The sequence below is a fragment of the Hyperoodon ampullatus genome, assembly GCF_949752795.1.
Source record: "Hyperoodon ampullatus genome assembly, chromosome: 15".
Classification (NCBI taxonomy): Eukaryota; Metazoa; Chordata; class Mammalia; order Artiodactyla; family Ziphiidae; genus Hyperoodon; species Hyperoodon ampullatus.
In genome coordinates, this window is record NC_136928.1 from 53,396,561 (window position 1) to 53,420,308 (window position 23,748).

Genomic DNA, 23,748 nt, shown 5'->3' on the forward strand with positions numbered 1-23,748 from the left:
AAAAAAATTGTTAGTCTTTTTATCTTTTCTTTTAAGAGGACATAGATTCTAATTTTTAAGGGGAAACTAAAACATGAATAAATAAACAACCAATTTATCTCTTTAAGATTGATGGGGGTTTATGGCTATTAGACATTTAGAACTTTTGCTTCAAAGAAATGGTAGGCCATCTAGCAGAGTGTGTTCTAGAAATACATTATAAACACTCTGTAACAAGAGGGTTTTGAGGCAATGGGAAAGGAGAGAATGACATGCATTAGTAAAAGCATTAGCACTCATAACTGTGCTCCAAGCTGTTAATCTTTCCAAATTTGTTACCGTCCGTTCAAACCCAAAGGATAGGAAACGTACAAACCATTAATGATGCTCCGTAATAATGTGCAACAAATCGAAGTGTCTTGCATATTACCTTCCTCTTCTCAGAGTCAAAATCCTGAAGAAATATGTTATTAAAAAGAAAAAAGTTGAGACAACTAGTGTCTGTAGCAGAAAGGTGCAAATTATTCAATACAGAAATAGATTTTCTTATTTATTTTTTGGAACATACCTTGAGTAGGATTCCATTACCTTGGCATTTGTTTCTATAGAGAGCTGAACAGTAGCTGCAGCCTTCTAGAGCTGCAGCTACCAGATCTTTCCTTGTTTAAACACTTAGCTCAATAGAATTTAGATATAAGCACACATTTTATAGTGTGGAATACCCCAAGGATTCTCTGACAAGCAAAGATAAGAAGAAACCAATTTTCTACTTTCTGCGATTTAAAAGTTGGGACATGAGCCCTGTCCCTTGGTGACTGGACTGGATTCAGTTTCCAAATCTTCTGCCATATCCCCATTCCACTGTATTTACTGTTCCTTACCTATTTTCTCTTTCCCAACTATATCCTTTTCCAGAATCTTTAAGATGTGTGACCCCTTGACCTCTCCCTCCCAGAGTCATTTTTCTCATTTCATTATTACTTTTGTTCCTCTCCTATAAAGCCTAGGCATGCATGTACAACAAGCTCAACTAGAAGTGGAAGAGCTTACCTGAAAAATATCGTATTTACTTCCAATTATGACCAGAGGAATTGGAAATGGGTCAATTAATTCACGATCCTGTTAACAAAAATATTTCATTGATTCATTATAATTGTTTATTACTATGTATTCATCAATTTCCACTTATATCATTTAAAATCTTCCCATAATGTTGACATTGTTTGCTTGACATAGAGGTTGTTTCAATATTGAATTTCTTAAACTATCAATACATTTCTCAAGCATAAAACTAGAAATGACAATTCCCTAAACTATGATATTTATTCTTCATGTTGTGTCCTTTTATTTTCTTAAATATGTCACCTTCCTGTTTTTTATTTTTTTATTATTTCATATTAACTGTTTGTTACAATAACATTTATACATGGGAACCATAAACTATCAGTTTTGTTCTGATATTACCTTTGTAAAACTCACTCACATAAACTCTGGGCAATATAAAATACTGCTCTTGGTTTTCTAGAAGATGACATTCATGATTGTATACAAAGGGCTTACTTGTGTTACCATATTTCAAGTTTATAGTTTAATTAATTATCATGATAAAAAGATATTGATTATGTGACAGACACTAAATGAATGTAAAGTATAGTGATGGTAAAGGCTGTTAAAATTCTATTCCTTTCTTAAAACTGTAGTCTTATCTAGCCTTTGCCAGGTGACATTTGTACAACCTGGTTTTTTATCTTCATTTTACAGAGATTATAAAATCAGTATCAAACTACTACTTGAAAACTCTATTCCTTTTGATTGGTGTAATATGCCATAACAATCACAGTAGATGTCTAACAAGAAGACATATGAAATCTTTTTCCTTGTTTTGCCCTTACTGAGGTTTTATTAAATTGCTATAATTTTCCAGTGAACAGGTTCATCTACATGAAATGAATTTCAACTCATGCATAAAAATCTAAAGAAGTTGTTTGTGATGTTATCTTTAACTATATATGGGGCTAAGAATTCTAGGGATAATCCCAACAGTAACTCACTGGATGGTCCTTCTGCATATTGCTCCATATCTTCTGTCTCATTTCAGAAAGTGCTTTAGCATTTTTCTTCCCCAGTTTCATCATCACTTTATCTACATGAAGTTTTGTGGCTTGCAACAGATTTTCCATGGTGGGCCAAAGGTCATTAGGTTTCGAAAGGTCCAAAACAAGAACAATAGAAAATGTCCTAAAGAAATAAAAACATGTTTCAAAAAAAAAGACTCAAAATAATTACTATTTGAAACCATACTATACCGTAATTTATTTTCTAAAAATAACACTATAGTTTAAGAAAAAAAAACCCAGCAATTTTCTAAGGAAAAAAAGCCAAAATTATAGCCTTATTTATTCTAGTGCTTTTCCCTAGTGATATTTAAGTGTCACAACTGAAGTTTTTGTTTGAACTAGTAATAATCCAGTTCAAATAATCGGCAAGTAATTGGGTCCAACAATGCCATGTTTAGATCCAGTTTTGCTGTGTGCTCCAAAGAAGGGAAGCAAAAATAATAATCACAGCAGCAGCAACAATGCAACAACTTGGTGAAGGAGAAGAAAACATTTACTGATGGTCCTTGCTAGGGGGACTACCTACCTTATTTACTCTTAACAACAACACTTCCTAGAAGATGTTATGACGGCCATTTTATGGATTAGAAATCTGAGGCACAGATTCATATAACTAGTAAATTGTAAAGCTGGTATTTACATCCAGAGCCACGTGCCTTTCTGCTGTACCTTGCTGCCTCTCTGAAAGCACACCCCTGGCCACCACACACACCACCACTGTGACCACATGCATGTGTGCTCATGTTCATGTAAATCTAACCTCAGCAACAACAAACAACCCAATTTAAAAAGGGCAAAGAACTCAAATACACATTTCTCTATTTAAAGGTATACATATGGCCAATAAACATATGAAAAGAGGCCCAATATCACTAATCATTAGAGAAACCCAAATCAAAACCACAATGAGATACCACTTCACACCCATTAGGATAGCTATGATAAATAAAAGTAAAAATAAACAAAACCCCCCAGAAAATAACGAGTGTTGGTAAGGATATAGAGAAATTGGAACCCTGGTGCATTGCCAGTGGGAATATAAAATAGTACAGCAGACACTGTGGAAAGCAGTATAGTGGTTCCTCAAAAAATTAGAGGATCCTGCAATACCACTTCTGGGTGTTTTGAAATCAGGGACTCAAATAGATATTTGTACACCAATGTCCATAGCAGCATTACTAACAATTGCCAAAGGGGAAAAATGACCTAAATGTCCAAAGGGTGGAAATGACCCAAATGTCCATCAATGGGTTAAGAGATGAACAAAACGTGGTATATACATACAATGAACTATTATTCAGCCTTAAAAAGGAAGGGAATTCTGATACATGCTACAACATGGATGCATCTTAAAGACATTATGCTAAGTTAAATAAGCTAGACTCAAAAGGACAAGTATTGTATGACTTCATTTACATAAGGTACCTAGAGTAGTCAAATCATAGAGACAGAAACTAGAATGGTGGTTGCCAGGGGTTGGAGAAGGGAGAAATAGGGAGTTATTATTTATTGGGTACAGTTTCAGTTTGGGCAGATGAAATGTTCTGGAGATGGATGGTGGTGATGGCTGCACAACAACGTGAATATACTTAATGCCACTCAACTGTACATTTAAAAATGGCTAAAACTGTGAATTTTGTTATGATATTTTACAATAAAAAACGAACAAACAAATATAGGAGTATTTCAGAAAATGGTCATAATAAGTATGTAGAACCATCATGGGCCAATATATTTTTGATCAACAGGGCAAACATTCTGCTAGTAGATATAGCAAGGAATTATAATACATGCTAGTTATAATATAGTCAAGTTATTTTGCTTAGTTTTAGCAAATCAGCTGTGTTGTGTAATTACAGCAGAACAGTAGCTAAATTCTATACTATAGGTCTAAATCCAGAAAGTAGTCTTTTTAGACATTAATTAGCAAGATTTTCTATAAAATTATTGTGCCATTAAATTCTCTAGCCAACTACACCTATGTCATTTTAATAAGCTCAGAACCAGTTTTGCTTAATTGTAACAGAATATATATACATAAGTGAGGATACTGTATTTTCAGAGTTTTAGTATGGTTAATGTTTAAAAAAGAGAGGGGGCTTCCCTGGTGGCGCAGTGGTTGGGAGTCCACCTGCCGATGCGGGGAACGCGGGTTTGTGCCCCAGTCCGGGGGGGTCCCGCGTGCCGCGGAGCGGCTGGGCCCGTGAGCCATGGCTGCTGAGCCTGCGTGTCCAGAGCCTGTGCTCTGCGGCGGGAGAGGCCGCTGCGGTGAGAGGCCTGCGTGCCGCAAAAAAAAAAAAAAAAAAAAAAATCTATTAAAAAAGAGAGGACTATGGTTGAACTTTTTTTTTTTTTTTTTTGAGGTATGCGGGCCTCTCACTGTTGTGGCCTCTCCCATTGCGGAGCACAGGCTCCGGACGCGCAGGCTCAGCGGCCATGGCTCACGGGCCTAGCCGCTTCGCGGCATGTGGGATCTTCCCAGACCGGGGCACGAACCCGCATCCCCTGCATCGGCAGGTGGACTCTCAACCACTGCGCCACCAGGGAAGCCCTGAACTTTTTTTAACTGCGGTAAAATATATATAACATAAAATTTATCATTTTTTCCAAATGAAAATAACTTTGTTTTAAGCAAAGGAGAAATGGATTATTCAACTTTTTTCTAAGATTAAAATTTATGTTTCCAGTGTACTGGAAATATCTGTGTTACTTTTACCTTCATAGCAAATGACAGCTAAAAACATTTTTTTAAAAAACACGACCTTTTAAAACAGGGAAGTGGACCACAGGAAATGCTCTATTACAAATTATCTAAGGTCTGTGGAAATGTTCAGTGCATCTATAATTATTCTATGAACAAGCATCTTAAAGATAAACAGTATCTAAGAGCACTGGTACGGCTGCTGAGGTCGCTGGGCTTCGTCCAACATAAGGAAATTATAAGTCAAATTAATTCCAGCCACAAAACACTCTGAGATTTGCAGCTACATGAGGAGTGAAATGCTTTCCATGAATTCTTCCATCACTCAGCGAGCTACTCTGGACCCAGGTCTATGGCACCCCTGCCCTCTGTTCATCATAACCCTGACCGCTCTTCTCTCCTAAAGCAGGTTCCAGCTGCCCTGGGGTTCCAGGGAAAGAAGACCAAGGACTCACAAAGTGAGGCATTAAAGAAACTGGAGAGGTTTGGCTTCCTGCAGAAACCAGAATTTCTACAAGCCCGTGAGGTCTAGAGAAGGGAAGTGAGGTAATATGGCAAGGTGAAGTGCAAGTCAGGGTCAGGTAAGAGCTGCTCCCGGCCTTTTCAGTCCTGCCAGCCTCAGGCCAGGCTGGCTGGCAGCTCTGGGTCCTTCAGCTCCTCCCTGTCCATGCCATCTCTTCACAACCACACCACCGTGAGCTGCCCGAATTCCCAGGCAGCTTCGATTATTTGTCTCTGTTAAAGGAGGACAAATGGAAACTATACAGCTGTAAAATCCCACGATTCAGAAAAATAATGTCAGGGGAAAACGGTGGTTATACGTGCAAACGCAAGATCTAAATCTATATACATACAATATCCCACACCTGTACAAAGTATATTTACGAACACTGAAAACACTGAAATACCTCAATATGTTGATAGTTCTTTTTCATGTGATTGAGGATGCTTTTACTTTCTATGTACCTTTCAGTATTTTTCCAAGTTTTCCATATGAGCATACACTACATTTGTAATAAGTAAAAGACAGTAAATCATATTTCTTTAAAAAAATCACTGGACAAATAAAGCCAACATTACCGGCTAGTTATAGGAAAACAATTATCCTGTTAACAAGAAATAATTCCATACTCTAAAGATCTTAATGGCTGAAATTTAACAAATAATTGTCAAGCCCTTTGTATTTGGTCCAGGTAGCAGAAACGGTTTGTGTTAAACTCTGACAGGAGTAAGATATTTCAGATTTAAAAATTTTGTTTTCCTTGGCTAAGATGACAGTTTTCCACATCTGATTTGGCCACGTGTGGGAGTCATTGTTAGGAAAACACCACCAAAGAGTTTGAGGTTTTCCCCCAGGTTCTGTTTCTTTTAGGTCAGCAAATAGAGACTTTCTTCCTCCTCTGACTCATAGACTTCCCTTGGATGAAGCTTCAATGGTATTAATTAGCATTAAGTTCAAAGTAGACATAATGTCCACCCGCAGGAAAAACTCAGGGCTGAATTAGCTCACGCTTGGATGGGTATTAGAAATAATTGTTTTCAAATTTATTTTTGCCAAGTGAATTCATTGCCCAAGTGTTATTTGACGTATTTTGTTTGCAGGCTTGCAAAATATGTTACTAGTTGGAATGCCAACTATTTCACTTCAGCACAGGCCAGAACCTTGGTTCTTTTAAAATCTCTGACAGCATTACAGTTTAAGCACATAGAAAGGAAGTGAACGTAAGCAACATAAAACTGTCCCTGCAAATTCTGGTTCACAAAAGCCCACTCATATTCATCCTGTGGCCTCCACTGGATACTTACTAACAACTGTTCCTGGAGCTGGCCACACTTACCGTAAGGTGTCACTTGTGATTGGTATGCTGATTAAGTCCAGTAAAGAGGTTCCTCCACCTAGTTCCCAAAAATGAGCAATATCTTTTGGCTGAAAAAACAGGGTTTTTTCATATTAATGTTCTTTGATGTTTTTAAATTTTAAATAGTTCTTATATTTCATTAGTACCAGCCAGTAATAATTATGGATACAAGATATTATAGTCCTCAAGACCATTTCTTGGCAATTTTTTGAAAGGAAAGGAAAGGAAATTTTTTTCCTTTCTCTATTCCATCCCTCAGAATGCACCAAAACCTCTATTCCAAAGAACAAAACTGAAACATTAAGAATGTACCCTAACTTAATAGAAGACATTAAACAGGGCCCCAATTCTGTAAATATCACATGTAGCAGACACTCACTCAAATTAGAAATAAAATTAACAAATTGAACACATTTGGAATTATCTTTTTGAAAACAGTTATAATTTTAGATAGAAATAAAATAGTTGAACAGGAAAGCATCCTAATTGAGGGAGGCAGAAGCTCACAAAATAAATCAGACACACAGACAAGACATGAGGAAACGGGAAGAACAGATGGCAGTCCGGGCTGCAGACTGGGATTTCCCGGGCAATAGTATATAAGCAGCTGGTCTGTGCCTGACTTCCCTGGGGAATGTGACCGGCTGGCACTGGTCATACAAGCGGTAGGTGGGGGAACAAGGAGAGACTCAACAACTGTTTCCCTTTTTAGAGGACTCCAACACTAGGGGATTGAAAGGGCTGGGCAGCCAAAGGGCTGGGTAGCTTGGAAATAAGACCGTCTATTCCATGACAGCTCTCCTAGACCACCGGCTAGCTGATGGCATCTCTGCCTCTGGCCAGATACTAAGGAACCTTCAGGACACCAAGATTGTGTGAGGAGCTAATAAAGCTCTTCCACTTAGAACTTTTAGGAGACATTAAATGTGAGAAAGATGTGAAGCTTCTAGAATGAATATGGAAAAGCCCAACTTGATAGCACAAAGTTTAACAGAAACAAATAGGTGAAAAAGAATCACATGAGTTTTTATGTGTCTAATACCATGAACGTGGAAGAGGCAGGTGGTCATTAAAGCAGTTTTAGATGAATATATATATTTTGCATTTTTGACAAGTTATCTCAACCATTAAAATTGTTTTGCGGTTGCTATTTGAATCATTAATGTTTGTGGGGGAAATAAGTTTGCATTGGAAAATCTCCCTTGATTCACAACTGGATGAAGAAAAGTTTTTAGAGCTCTTCTCAAAAGTTAAGCTTATGAAAGTTGTCTCAGAGTTTCCCATGAAAAGGATAATTCCATTTCTAGGCTTATCACTCATGCAAAAATTCATGTGAGTCACAAAAATAAAGTCCTCCCCCATCTCAATATATTACTTTTTTTCTTTTCTCTTTTTAATTTCACAGTTTTAATAACCAGCTTGGCATTGGTGAATCCAGGAAGCAGCAACAGCCCATTTTAACTGTTTATACATTGTCTAATAATCAAACACTTGGACTGGATCAATCTATAAAAATTTGCCTGTGTTATGGGAGATATGGGACCTTCTACTGTATTCTAGATTGTTCTTCCGTACATCTAATTTTATTTTAAAAAGACCTCTTTTTCATATGAGAACTCCAAAAGAGAATTCCATTTAGGAATTTTTATTCCTCTAACATACACTATAAGTTCTCCCTATACCCTGAACAATGTCTAATTTTCCTCTGTAGATACACTAACACAAGTGAAAACAGGATTATAGCCAATTAGGGCCTGTGGTCTCAAATAGCATTACCAACGTCAAGATGTATTTGTAAAAATGCTAATAATCTGGATTTTGACCAGTATTTTTTCATAAATATTCCACAGGTCAAATTCATATTTTTAGCAGATTTTTTGGAGACAGAAGATAACTCATGATGTTATTGTCATTTGAAAGAAGAAAATATGCCAAAAAACTGTACAATAAAGTTACAGAGGAATCCGATTCAAGCAGTTTAAGACATAACAAATGAGAAGGCCAAAATATTTCCCCACAGTTCGGCTGGCTTCATATGTGCTGAGTTGCATTTGAGTTAAAAAGTAGATAGCTATGAAGTGTACAGCTGGATATGTGCAACAATTGTAGGTAAGATGGAAAATATAAAACAATGTCAGCATCCTCACTCCTCCATGTATGTGTAGCGCAGCATCACCAAAAAGACACTCACTATGTTATGTCCTTTTGCTCTCCTGCCATATGTATATTCCAAGGCTAAGGATGGTTTTGGTGGCTCATCCCTGCACAGTAAAAGACAGGTAGTATTACCATCATGGGTGGAATTATTTTCTTACGCTATCATCTTACCTGATTTATTTTTGCTTCCTCTTAAAAACTTTGATTAGTAGAGAAGTTACACCTTGTATAACACATTGAGATAAAAATGATTAAGAATTTATACAAAAATTAAATAAGCCTTCAAAATACCATCTTTAGTGGCAACTGCAGAGAATAATGGCACCTGCACGTAGTGGCAGCGCCTAGCAACACTGTTGGGGGAGTAGAGAAGGAGCTGGCAGTGTTGGTGGCCATGTTAGGGCACAAGCTCTCTGCATCCAGGCCACGTGGGAAGCACTGACAGCAGGTTTGTGCTCAGCCTTGTGGGGAGCTGGGAACCTAATGACTATCAATTTAACGGCAACATCAATGAAAGATTTTTATACAGTTCTCAATCTGAAATCACGGTTCAAATGTAGGCATCATTTAGCTAATGAGAGCTACAAACAAACAAGACTTTCCTTATCAACTTCCTGCAACACCTACCAATCATAATCCTAAATCTTAATCTGGTGGCATGCTTCTATGGTATAGAAGATTAGGAAGTATATAAAACAAATGGTAACATGCACAGTTTAAAGACCAATAATGTACTTCAAAAGTAAACCCATGAGAGGGCTTCCCTGGTGGCGCAGTGGTTAAGAATCCGTCTACCAATGCAAGGAACACGGGTTCGAGCCCTGGTCCGGGAAGATCCCACATGCTGTGGAGCAACTAAGCCCGTGCGCTACAACTACTGGGCCTGCGCTCTAGCGCCCGAGAGCCACACAACTACTGAAGCCCACACGCCTAGAGGCCGTGCTCCACAACAAGAGAAGCCACTGCAATGAGAAGCCTGAGCACCGCAACGAACAGCAGCCCCCGCTCGCAACTAGAGAAAGTCCACGCACAGCAACGAAGACCCAACGCAGCCAAAAATAAAAACAAATAAATTAAAAAAAAAGTATACCCATGAGCAATTCGAAGATTGTAATTAATGTTCAAACAGTCATGAACTAGATAGAACTAAAAAGTTTAAATATCAGAGCAGCATAGCCAAAAAAAGCAAGTACTACGGTAGGCTGAGTAATTATGTTAATTTCTCCCCCCAAATAAGGAAATCCAATATTAATCCTGTATAATTTCTTTTTGCTTGTTGTTGGTTTTATCTTTAAAGGAGATTGTAAAAGCCATAATAAGGATTCACTAAGAATTAAAATATTTTGTTTCGGCCTCAAAATTATTCTCTTTCCACATGTCTTTTAGATTCTAACTTCCCCTACACAATAAGAAAAAGCAAATGTAGTCTAGAGGTTAACATAACACTTACCTGTCAAGACACCTTAGAATAATAGTAGTCTTTCCCTGGAAATTCAAAAAGAAAGAAATACTGTGTTAATGTCATCCACATGTAAAATTTTATTATTGTTCATAATTGTGGCCCAAAATAGCTTTTAATCACTTGAATGATAAATTACCTGGAAACTAGAAACTAGAAACTTTCAGAATTATTCCTAAGTTTGATGAGTAGAAAAAGTTAACTGTCAACTTTCCATCAGAGTGCAACTACACTGCTATTATTATAATTATAAAGTCCCGCAGATGACAAATACTAGCAAATCAAACCTCATTTTAGTGGTCAACTTGGCAGCTGTCTTAAATTTTCTCTCTACTCATCAATGCTAATTACTGGTTAAGCTGATGATTAGTGTCTTCTAAAATGTTTTAATTCCAATTTGTTGAAGTGGAAATAAAAAAAGATAACATACAAATAAAGGACATGTTGAAAATATGTTCTAAGTAAGCAATCCAGATACCAGGTTAGAGTACTTTTTTGGGTTTGTTTTATTTCTAGGACATGTATTTATCCTAAATTTCTTTTTAGGAGTAAGGATATATAGGATGGCATATAGGATATCCCATCTCTGCCACTAATCATGAAATTTAACTTCACATCTTAACCAGGGACTGGCTCAGTGGGTTAAATCATTGTGTTTGTTTTCTTAAAACTATTTTTTTTAAACAAACAATCTCTTACAAGAAAATAGACAAAAGAGGAGCAGCGGGGAAAGCTCTACCAAAGGAAACCTTTAGGATCCAAAGAAGGCAGTTTGGAAAACTCTGGACTACCAAAAACACAGACTATTTTACTATACATGTGTTTTTTTAAGCCAAGAAACCTATAATATTTACCAAAAAAAAAGATAATCATAAATAAATGACTCCAGATTATATCTGGGCTATGATCAAATTGAATGACTTTTTTTTGGTAATGAGATATATAAATAATTGGAATAGTACTAAAAATATATATTATTGAAGGATATTTATTGGTAGGTGTTATATCAGAGTGAAAAACCAGAAACAATCTAAATGTCCCAAATAGGGAATTGATTGGCTAAATTAATAACGGCAATCTGTATAATGGAATAACATGCAGCTAACAGGAATGATGACGTAGGAATATACATACTGACGTGGGAAGACATGCATAATAGATTATGCATGACCCTGTTTTCAGTTAAAAAGCTTATTTTCCTACTTCTCTGAGATGCACATACATATATAATATGCATAGATACAGAGAGAGAGAAAAAAATACAAAAATGAATCCAGAGAGACATCACATGTTAACAGTGAATGTTTCCAGGTGATAACTTTGTAGGTGATTAATTTTTTTAAGAAAATAAAGATCTTCTAATTATCCTGTGCCGAATGTGTACATGTAGAATATTTTTAAAGTTTTAAATAAATGAGGACTACAATACCTAAAAATTAATGTATTCTATGTACAAGAAAGTATACAGAATTACTGTATTTTAGAATTGGAAGGAATCTTAGATAATATCTAGCCAATTTTCTCAAGTTCTCATGATCCCATAGTGTTGATTTAAATTATTTTTATTATAATTTCATTTAAATGTATAAGACTACTTGGTGGAATTCCAAATAAACTCAACTCTGGGCACTGAAGTCAACTTTTAGATTATCATTAAAATAATGATCCAAATTTTAAAAATTCACTAGTAAACTGTTGCGCTCTGAGAATGCATCCACAGACCCCTGGGTTTCCTAGTCCAAGAAGCACTGACACAGTACAAGTTCATTTAGAGACTACCAAAATGAATCCCATCTTCCCTTCTATTACTTCAATCACAGCAGCAGAGTAAACAATTACTCTACTTCTCTTCTCTGGCAAGAATCTTAGAGGCTTGTATCAGTCTACCCTCATGGGTGTCATCTCTTCTGGCTTACAGTCTCCCTCTCCCTCTCAGCTACTGTCATTAGTCTTGTTAACTTCACACCCACATGGGCATGGGCAACCCACTTAAGACCCCCGACCTCTCAGTCCCCTGTGCCTCCTCAAGAGAGTTTCCTTCACTCTACTTCTGCTACATGTCACTTTCAAGGTTCTATTTTGAACCATTTCACTACTGGAAATTGTACCACTTCCAAAATCACACAAACAACACATGCTCTAACCATTTTTTAGGAATCCCCACAGGAATAGCTCTTTAGCTTTAGTGAGAGGCCTCCAAAGTCCACCCATCCTTCTGGGACACAGCTGGAAACAGAGGGGTGCTCAGGCTACCTGGGCACTGATACTGCCCGGTAAAGCTGTAGCTTCACTGATGCAGAAGTTAGTTCCTGAAAGCCTCATGTCTGTTAACGTGTAGAAGCATGAAGCACAGAAATAAAATAGTATTATATATACTATATATATATATAATATCATAAAATAGACAGTCCCCGACTTAGGACAGTTCCACTCCTGATTTTTTGACTTTATGATGATGTGAAATTGATATACACTCAGTAGAAACTACACTTTGAATTTTAAATTTTGACCTTTTCCCGGGCTAATGATATGCACTAATATACTCTCTCATGATGGTGGGCTGCAGGTCCCAGTCAGGCCCTCGATCACAAGGGTAAACAACCAATACACTTACAACCATTCTGTATGCACACAACCATTCTGTTTTTCACTTTCAACACAGTATTCAATAAGTTACATGAGATATTCAACACCTTATTATAAAATAGGCTTTGTGTTAGATAACTTTGCTCAACTGTAAGCTAATATAAGTGTTTTGAGCACATTTAAGGTAGGTTAGGCTAAGCTATGATGTAGGTTAGGTTAGATGTATTAAATGCATTTTCGACTGACGATATTTTCAACTTATGATAGGCTTACTGGGATGTAACCCCATTGTAAGTGGAGGAAGGTCTGTAATATAAACCCCAAGTAAGATGAATTTCAGCATCTGCAAGCCTCAACCTTTTTTAGACAGGGTCACCAGCAGTTCTACATCCCTGGCGGAAACTCTGTGGGCCAAGCAAAGCTGCATGAAGATATGACGCATCTGTTCCTGCTCTGTACGGCTACTTCCAAAACTTTTTTTATCCTTGGCTAAACAAGGGAAACTTACAGTCAGTGGGGAGGGGTCTCTTGCTACTAAAGTGTTCCAATGGATATGCTGTCCTTTTCACAACAATAAACAGCCCTTTGACAAACATCATTGGCACAATTCAATTATTCCTTAAATGAGATTCCTAAAAGTGAACTAACTGAATCCAAAATATGAATATTATTTAAGATACTGACTTATTGACTTAGATATTTAAATGGATCCTGGCTTTTTTTTTTTTTTTTTTTTTTTTTTGCGTTACGTGGGCCTCTCACTGTTGTGGCCTCTCCCATTGTGGAGCACAGGCTCCGGACGCTCAGGCTCAGTGGCCATGGCTCACGGGCCCAGCCACTCCGTGGCATGTGGGATCTTCCCAGACCGGGGCACAAACCCGTGTCCCCTGCATCGGCAGGTGGACTCTCAACCACTGCGCCACCAGGGAAGCCCTTGGATCCTGGCTTTTATACTCAACTGAGGTAGAAGACCTTAATATTTTCAAATTATGAAATAAAAAAGTTAAAATATTTTTAATTATATTTACTATTATAATTTTTCCTAGATCAATATAAGTACTTTTAAACTCACACTAAATATGGTATTAGCTAAGTATAAAATTAGTTCATTAACTTCAAGCTCAATGGTTCCATGACCATGAATTTACGCAAAATGTCTAAATATTATTTTCAAAATGTAATTATTCTAATATTAGGTGATAAAAAATAAAATAATTTATTTCATATGTAAAATTCTTTCATCTGGGTATTTTTCAATCATGTCTTAGTGAGAATGTTAATACTGTCATCAACATTATTTCTTAATTAGCTGCCCCCTTATGGTACACAACACTTAAATGATTATTCTATGTGAAATTAGCTCTCTGTTGATCTAAAGGGTATGCTATACCTGTGCACCTATCAACCCATGGATTTTGGCTGACTTCTGCTAATCTGTGTGGAGATAAATGACATTACTAGGGTCAGAAATGACAAACAGATTGTTGTATCTCAACCACCAACACTATCCTAGAATGCTGTGGATCAGATGTCATCTTCAGGCTCAGCAGTAAAAGGCACCATGACTGATAAGATGTGTGTGGAAGATGTGTGCCTAGTGTTTGCTGTCCTTTAAGGGACCTTGGAAAGCACCTTCTGACAACCAGATCTTAGACTGTGGAAAACTGGAAAAGTAAAAATGTAGAGGTCTAGATAGCTTCCTTCCCACTTTTCTACCACCTAGAGATTCAGGTTTAGGATGAGAAAGTACGCTCTGGGAAGTGAAAGACTAGTCAATGACAAAGTTCTCTGGGCCACACTCTAGGAATACTAGAATGATTAACCCTTTAAAAAATTTTTTTCTGCAAGCTTTATTTTTTCCCTTTTCCATTATGGTTTATTACAGGATATTGAATATAGTTCCTCAGCTATACAGTAAAACCTTGTTGTTTATCCACTCTGTATTTAATAGTTTACATAGAATGATTATCCCTTGAAAAGAGAGGAAACATACGTCAAGAGGATCAGAAGACCATGCCTAGAAACTTGACAATCAAATGAGAGCAGAGAAAAAAAGAGAGAAAGGTCTGGATAAATTGAGATGTCATTAGGTAGGATATTAAGAAAAATTTTTAAAGAGAATAATGGAAGAGGGTCCATGTAATTCATATGACAAAACTGCTGAGACAATGCCTTAGAATAATAAAGCCACAGATGCAAAACTACAAGTAATAAGTTCAGTATTATCACAGGAAAACAAAATGACCTCATATATATTACCAAAACCTGTGGCATGAGTGAGTGCAGTATCAATGTGAAGAATAAAAAGAGACAGAAGAGGAGGAAAAATGCAGCACACTTTGTGTATCTGTATGGAAACTTACAAACATGCAGGTGGTGGCAGCATAAACAAATGCATTTGGATGAAAATAAATAAACAGGGACTTCCCTGGGGCACAGTGGTGACAGTCTGCCTGCCAATACAGGGGACACAAGTTTAAGCCCTGGTCCGTGAGGATCCCACGTGCTGTGGAGCAACTAAGCCCGTGCACCACAACTACTGAGCCTGCGCTCTAGAGCCCGCGAGCCACAACTACTGAGCCTGCATGCCACAACTACTGAAGCCCGTGCACCTAGAGCCTGTGGTCTGCAACAAGCCACCGCAATGAGAAGCCCACGCACCACAACAAAGAGTAGCCCCCACTTGCCACAACTAGAGAAAGCCTGCATGCAGCAACGAAGACCCAACACAGCCAAAAATAAATTAAAAAAAAAAAGTTTAAAAAAAGAAAAAAAATGAACAGGGACTTCCCTGGTGACACAGTGGTTGAGAGTCTGCCTGCAATGCAGGGGACATGAGTTCGAGCCCTGGTCAGGGTGGATCCCACATGGCATGGAGCAACTAAGCCCGTGCGCCACAACTACTGAGCCTGCGCTCTAGAGCCTGCAAGCCACAACTACTGAAGCCTGCGTGCCACAACTACTGAAGCCCGTGTGCCTAGAGCCCATGCTCTGCAACAAGGGAGTCCTCTGCGATGAGAGGTCTGCACACTGTGGCAGGGAGTAGCCCCCACTTGCTGCAGCTGGACGAAGCCTACGCACAGCAACGAAGATCCAACACAGCCAAAAATAAATAAATAAATAAATAAATAAATGTTTAAAAAAAGAAAATAAATGAACAGAATGCATGTAATCTCATGGAAGTATACTAGAGACTGTAGCCTGACCATATGAAATGAATAATACATAGGATATCTCATGACACACATCACAAGAGAAACACAGGCAAAGTATAATAGTGTAGGGGATAACAACTATTCAAGACAGTTTCTAAGTCAGTTTGAATTGAGTTTTCTGTCACTTCCAAAGGAAATAATCCAGACTCACACAGAAACTAGGGTCAAAGAGAGGTTAAGTGACTCGTTCCAACCTAGAATTCTATACTTAGATAAACTTTCAATCCAGAGTGAGGGTAAAATAAAGACATTTTAGATATGCAAGGTCTCAAAAATTTTACTACCCATGTATACTTTCCTAGGAAACTACAAAAGAATGTGCTCCACAAAGATAAGTGAGTAAACCAAGAAAACGGAAGACACGGGATCCAGGAAACTGAAGCTCCAACACAAGAAAGATGCAAAGGGAGTCCCCAAGATGTTGGGGAGGGACAGTAGCTATGCATCTGCCCCCAGGAATAACCAGTACAGAATACACAGAAAGTTCAAAGATGGGAGGACTCTGGCTGGAGAGGGGTACTTTCAGATGATTTGATACAATTGACCACATGAAGATTTGCATTGACCATCTGTTGCGGATTGTGGAAAAAATTAGCAATAGGTACATGGGGAGCCAGCTTCAAGGATGGTTCCCCAACTGGAAAATCAATTAAATTTCAAGTCCCACCAGTGGAACGCTGCACCACGACACTGAGATATACTGATAGTTCCCTCTTCCCCTGAGACCTCACCCTGGAAGTGACTTTTTATCTTCTTTTGGTCCAACAGTGAGAGGCAGAAACAAGATGGCAGAGAAGAAGGTCTTGAGCTCACCTCCTCCCATGAAAACATCAAAATCACAACTAACTGCTGAACAACCATCGACAAGAAAAGACTCAAACCTACCAAAAAAGATATTCTACGTCCAAAGACAAAGAAGAAGATGGTAGGAGGGGCACTTTGACAATATAATCAAATCCCACACCCTCTGGGTGGGTGACCCACAAACTGGAGAATAATTATATCTCAGAGGTTCTCCCACAGGAATGAGAGTTCTGAGCCCCACGTCAGGCTCCCCATCCTGGGGGTGTTTGGCTTCAGGAGGAGGAGCCCCAAGAGCATTTGGTTTTGAAGGCCAGTGGGGCTTGAGTGCAGGAGCTCCACAGGACTGGGGGAAACAGAGATTCCACTCTTGGAGGGCGCACACAAGGTTTCACGTGCACTGGGATCCAGGGCAAAGCAGTGACTCCATAGGAGCCTGGGCTAGACCTACTGGAAGGTCCTGGAGGATTTCCTGGGGAGGCAGAGGTCGGCTGTGGCTCACTGTGGCAGCAAGAACACTGGTGGCAGAGGCCCCAGCAAATATTCATTGGCGTGAGCTCTCCTGGAGGTCACCACTTTGGTACTGAGACCTAGCCACAACAGCCTGCAGGCTCCAGTGCTGGGACACCTTAGGCCAAACAACCAACAGGTAGGAACCCAGCACCATCCATCAGCAGACAGGCTACCTAAAGTCATCCTGATCTCACAGCCATCTCTAAACACACCCTTTAACATGGCCCTACCCACCAGAGGGACAAGACCCAGCTCCATCCACCAGTGGGCAGGCACCAGTCCCTCCCACCAGGAAGCCTGCATAAGCCCCTGGACCAACCTCACCCACCTGGGGGCAGACACCAGAAGCGAGAGGAGCTACAATTCTGCAGCCTGAGGAACAGAGGCCATAAACACAGAAAGTTAGACAAAATGAGACAGTAGAGAAATATGTTCCAGATGAATGAACAAGATAAAACTCCAGAAGAATAACAAGTGAATTGGAGATAGGCAATCTTCCTGAAAAAGAATTCAGAGTAACCATAGTAAAGATGATCCGAGATCTTGGAAAAAGAATGGAGGCACAGACCAAGAAGATACATGAAATGTTTAACAAAGAGCTAGAAGATTTAAAGAACAGAGATGAACAATACAATAACTGGAATGAAAAATACACTATAAGGAATCAATAGCAGAATAAATGAGGCAGAAGAACAAATAAGTGAGCTGGAAGACAGATGGGTGGAAATCACTGCTGCAGAAGAGAAAAAAGAAAAAAGTATGAAAAGAAAAGAGGACAGTCTAAGAGACCTCTGGGACAACATTAAATGCACCAACATTCACATTATAGGGGTCCTAGAAAGAGAAGAGAGAAAGGGCCTGAAAAGATATTTGGAGAGATAATAGCAGAAAACTTCCCTAACATGGGAAAGGAAACACTCAAGTCCAGGAAGCACAGAGAGTCCCATACAGGATAAACCCAAGGAGGAACGTGCCAAGACACATATTAATCAAATTGACAAAAATTAAAGACAAAGAGAAAATAGTAAAAGCAACAAACAACCTTATGGGGTTTCCCTTGTTGTTATCAGCTGATTTTTCAGCAGAAACTCTGCAGGCCAGAAGGGAGTGGCATGATATATTTAAAGTGATGGAAGGGAAAAACCTACAACCAAGAATACTCTACACAGCAAGGCTCTTGTTCAGGTTTGATGGAGAAATCAAAAGCTTAGAGATAAGCAAAAGCTGCAAGAATTCAGCACCACCAAACCAGCTAAAGGAATTTCCCTAGGCAGAAAAGAGAAGGCCACAACTAGAAACAAGAAAATTACAAACGGGAAAGCTCACCAGTAGACGCAAATATATAATAAAGGTCAGAAATCATCCACACACAAATATGATATCAAAACCAGCAACTGTGAGAGTACAAATGCAAGATATTGCAAATGCATTTGAAACTAAGAGACCAGCAACTTAAAACAATATTGTTTATATAGAGACTGCTATATGAAAACCTCATGGTAACTGCAAACCGAAAATCTACAATAGACATACACACACACAAAAAAAGTAATCCAAACACAACACTAAAGATAGTCATTGAATCACATGAGAACAAAAGAGGAAGGGAGGAAAAAAGACCTACAAAAACAAACCCAAAACAATTAAGAAAATGGCAATAAGAACATAACATATCGATAATTACCTTAAATGTAAATGGATTAAATGCTCCAACCAAAAGACATAGACTGGCTGAATGGATAACAAAAATAAGACCTGTATATATGCTGTCTACAAGAGACCCACTTCAGATCTAGTGACACATGCAGACTGAAAGTGAGGGGATGGAAAAAGGTATTCCAGGCAAATGGAAATCAAAAGAAAGCTGGAGTAGTATTACTCATATCAGACAAGATAGACTTTAAAATAAAGATGGTTACAAGAGGCAAAGGAGGACACTACATAATGATCAAGGGATCAATCCAAGAAAAAGAGGGAACTCTACTCAGTACTCTGTGATACTCTATATGAGAAAAGAATCTAAAAAAGAATGAATATATATATATGTATGTATAACTGAATCACTGTGCTGTACACCTGAAACTAACATAACACTATAAATCAACTATACTCCAATAAATTTTTTTAAAAAAATCCAAGAAGGAGATATAACAATTGTTTACATACATGTTCCCAACAAAGAAGTACCTCAATATATAAGACAAATACTAACAGCCATAAAAAGAGAAAGTGACAGTTACAGTCCCCAATAGTGGGGGACCTTAACATCCCAATTACATCAATGGACAGATCATCCAGACAGCAAATCAATAAGGAAACATAGGCCTTAAATGATACACTACACCAGATGGACTTAATTGATATTTACAGAACATTCCATCTGAAAGCAGCAGAATACACATTCTTCTCAAGTGCACATGGAACATTCTCCAGGATAGATCACATGCTGGGCCACAAAGCAAGCCTCAGTAAATTTAAGAAAACTGAAATCATATCAAGCATCTCTCCTGACCACAACATTATGAGCTTAGAAATTGACTATAAGAAAAAAACTGTAAAAAACACAAACACATGGAGGCTAAACAATAGGTTACTAAACAACCAATGGATCACTGAAGAAATCAAAGAAGAAATTAAAAAATACATAGAGAAAAATGAAAATGAAAACATGATGATCCAAAACCTGTGGGAGAGGGCAGACAGCAGAAGCAAGAAGAACTACAATCCTGCAGCCTGTGGAACAAAAACCACATTCACAGAAAGACAGACAAGATGAAAAGGCAGAGGGCTACGTACCAGATGAAGGAACAAGATAAAACCCCAGAAAAACAACTAAATGAAGTGGAGATAGGCAATCTTCCAGAAAAAGTATTCAGAATAATGATAGTGAAGATGATTCAGGACCTCGGAAAAAGAATGGAGGTAAAGATCGAGAAGATGCAAGAAATGTTTAACAAAGATCTAGAAGAATTAAAGAACAAACAAACAGAGATGAACAATACAATAACTGAAATGAAAAATACACTAGAAGGAATCAATAGCAGAATAACTGAGGCAGAAGAACGGATAAGTGACCTGGAAGAAAGAATGGTGGAATTCACTGCTGTGGAACAGAATAAAGAAAAAAGAATGAAAAGAAATGAAGACAGCCTAAGAGACTTCTGGGATAATATTAAATGCAACAACATTCGCGTTATAGGCGTCCCAGAAGGAGAAGAGAGAGAGAAAGGACCAGAGAAAATATTTGAAGAGATTAGTGAAAAATTTCCCTAACACAGGAAAGCAAATAGCCACCCAAGTCCAGGAAGCACAGAGAGTCCCAGGCAGGATAAACTCAAGGAGAAACACACCGAGACACATAGTAATCAAATTGGCAAAAATTAAAGACAAAGAAAAATTAATGAAAGCAGCAAGGGAAAAACAACAAATAACATACAAGGGAACTCCCATAAGGTTAACAGCTGATTTCTCAGCAGACACTCTACAAGCCAGAAGGGAGTGGCACAATATACTTAAAGTGATGAAAGGGAAGAACCTACAACCAAGATTACTCTACCCAGCAAGGATCTCATTCATTTGACGGAGAAATCAAAAGCTTTACAGACAAGCAAAAGCTAAGAGAATTCAGCACCACCAAACCCGCTCTACAACAAATGCTAAAGGAACTTCTCTAAGTGGGAAACACAAGAGAAGAAAAGGACCTACAAAAACAAACCCAAAACAATTAAGAAAATGGTCATAGGAACATACATATAGATAATTACCTTAAAGGTGAATGGATTAAATGCTCCAACAAAAGACACAGGCTTGCTGAATGGATACAAAAACAAGACCCATCTATATGCTGTCTACAAGAAACTCACTTCAGACCTAGGGACACATACAGACTGAAAGTGAGGGGATGGAAAAAGATATTCCATGCAAATGGAAATCAAAAGAAAGCTGGAGTAGCAATACTCATATCAGATAAAATAGACTTTAAAATAAAGAATGTTACAAGAGACAAGGAAGGATACTACATAATGATCAAGGGATCAATCCAAGAAGAAGATATAACAATTATAAATATATATGCACCCAACATAGGAGCACCTCAATACATAAGGCAACTGCTAACAGCTGTAAAACAGGAAAACGACAGTAACACAATAATAGTGGGGAACTTTAAAACCTCACTTACACCAATGGACAGATCATCCAAAATGAAAATAAATAAGGAAACAGAAGCTTTAAATGACACAATAGACCAGATAGATTTAATTGATATTTATAGGACATTCCATCCAAAAACAGCAGATTACACTTTCTTCTCAAGTGCGCATGGAACATTCTCCAGGATAGAGCACATCCTGGGTCACAAATCAAGCCTCAGTAAATTTAAGAAAACTGAAATCATATCAAGCATCTTTTCTGACCACAATGCTATGAGATTAGAAATCAATTACAGGGAAAAAAACGTAAAAACCACAAACACATGGAGGCTAAACAATACGTTACTAAATAACCAAGAGATCACTGAAGAAATTAAAGAGGAAATCAAAAAATACCTAGAGACAAATGACAATGAAAACACGACAATCCAAAACCTATGGGATGCATCAAAAGCAGTTCTAAAAGGGAAGTATAGCCATACAAGCCTGCCTCAAGAAACAAGAAAAATCTCAAATAAACAATCTAATGTTACACTTAAAGGAACTAGAGAAAGAAGAAAAAACAAAACCCAAAGTTAGCAGAAGGAAAGAAATCATCAAGATCACAGCAGAAATAAATGAAATAGAAACAAAGAAAACAATAGCAAAGGTCAATAAAACTAAAAGCTGGTTCTTTGAGAAGATAAACAAAATGGATAAACCATTAGCCAGACTCATCAAGAAAAAGAGGGAGAGGACTCAAATCAATAAAATTGGAAATGAAAAAGGAGAAGTTACAACAGACACTGCAGAAATACAAAGCATCCTAAGAGACTACTACAAGCAACTCTATGCTAATAAAATGGACAACCTGGAAGAAATGGACAAATTCTTAGAAAGGTATAACCTTCAAAGACTGAATGAGGAAGAAATAGAAAATATGAACAGACCAATCACAAGTAATGAAATTGAAACTGTGATTAAAATGCTTCCAACAAGGGCTTCCCTGGTGGTGCAGTGGTTAAGAATCCACCTGCCAATGCAGGGGACCGGGTTCGAGCCCTGGTCTGGGAAGTTCCCACATGCCATGGAGCAACGAAACCCAGGCGCCACAACTACTGAGCCTGCGCTCTACAGCCCACGAGCCACAAGTACTGAAGCTCGCGTGACTAGAGCACGTGCTCCGCAACAAGAGAATCCACTGCAATGAGAAGCCTGTGCATGGCAATGAAGAGTAGCCCCCACTTGATGCAACTAGAGAAAGCACGCACGCAGCAAGAAAGACCCAACACAGCCAAAAATAAATAAAATAAATTAATTAATTTAAAAAATCATATTAAAAAGTTATAGAAAAAAAAATCTTCCAACAAACAAAAGTCCAGGACCAGATGGCTTCACAGGTGAATTCTATCAAATATTTAGAGAAGAGCTAACACCCATCCTTCTCAAACTCTTCCAAAAAACTGCAGAGTAAGGAACACCCCCAAACTCATTCTATGAGGCCACCATCACCCTGATACCAAAACCAGACAAAGCTACTATAAAAAAAGAAAATTATAGACCAATATCACTGATGAATATAGATGCAAAAATCCTCAACAAAATACTAGCAAACAGAATCCAACAACACATTAAAAGGATCATACATCATGATCAAGTGGGATTTATCCCAGGGATGCAAGGATTCTTCAATATACACAAATCAATCAATGTGATACACCATATTAACAAACTGAATAAAAACCATATGATTATCTCAATAGATGCAGAAAAAGCTTTTGACAAAATTCCACATCCATTTATGATAAAAAAAACTCTCCAGAAAGTGGGCATAGAGGGAACCTACCTCTACATAATAAAGGCCATATATGACAAACCCACAGCAAACTTCATTCTCAATGGTGAAAAACTGAAAGCATTTCCTCTAAGATCAGGAACAAGACAAGGATGTCCACTCTCACCACTATTATTCAACATAGTTTTGGAAGTTTTAGCCATGGCAATCAGAGAAGAAAAAGAAATAAAAGGAATCCAAACTGGAAAAGAAGAAGTAAAACTGTCACTGTTTGCAGATGACATGATACTATACATAGAGAATCCTAAAGATGCCACCAGAACACTACTGGAGCTAATCAATGAATTTGGTAAAGTTGCAGGATACAAAATTAATGCACAGAAATCTCTTGCATCTCTTGCAAATTCCTATACACTAATGATGAAAAATCTGAAAG

General features: G+C 38.0%; 1 protein-coding gene across 1 annotated transcript in view; it reads right to left on the minus strand.

The window, feature by feature from the left end:
- Window positions 1-23,748, minus strand: part of DYNC2LI1 (dynein cytoplasmic 2 light intermediate chain 1) — a gene marked incomplete at both ends in the record, with an annotated part of 45,559 nt that overhangs the window by 11,068 nt on the left and 10,743 nt on the right. Inside the window, 6 exon segments of the mRNA XM_079721190.1 lie at window positions 356-433; window positions 1,030-1,098; window positions 2,031-2,217; window positions 6,636-6,724; window positions 8,848-8,917; window positions 10,264-10,298. Of these exon segments, the coding sequence (XP_079577316.1) occupies window positions 356-433; window positions 1,030-1,098; window positions 2,031-2,217; window positions 6,636-6,724; window positions 8,848-8,917; window positions 10,264-10,298 (528 nt within the window).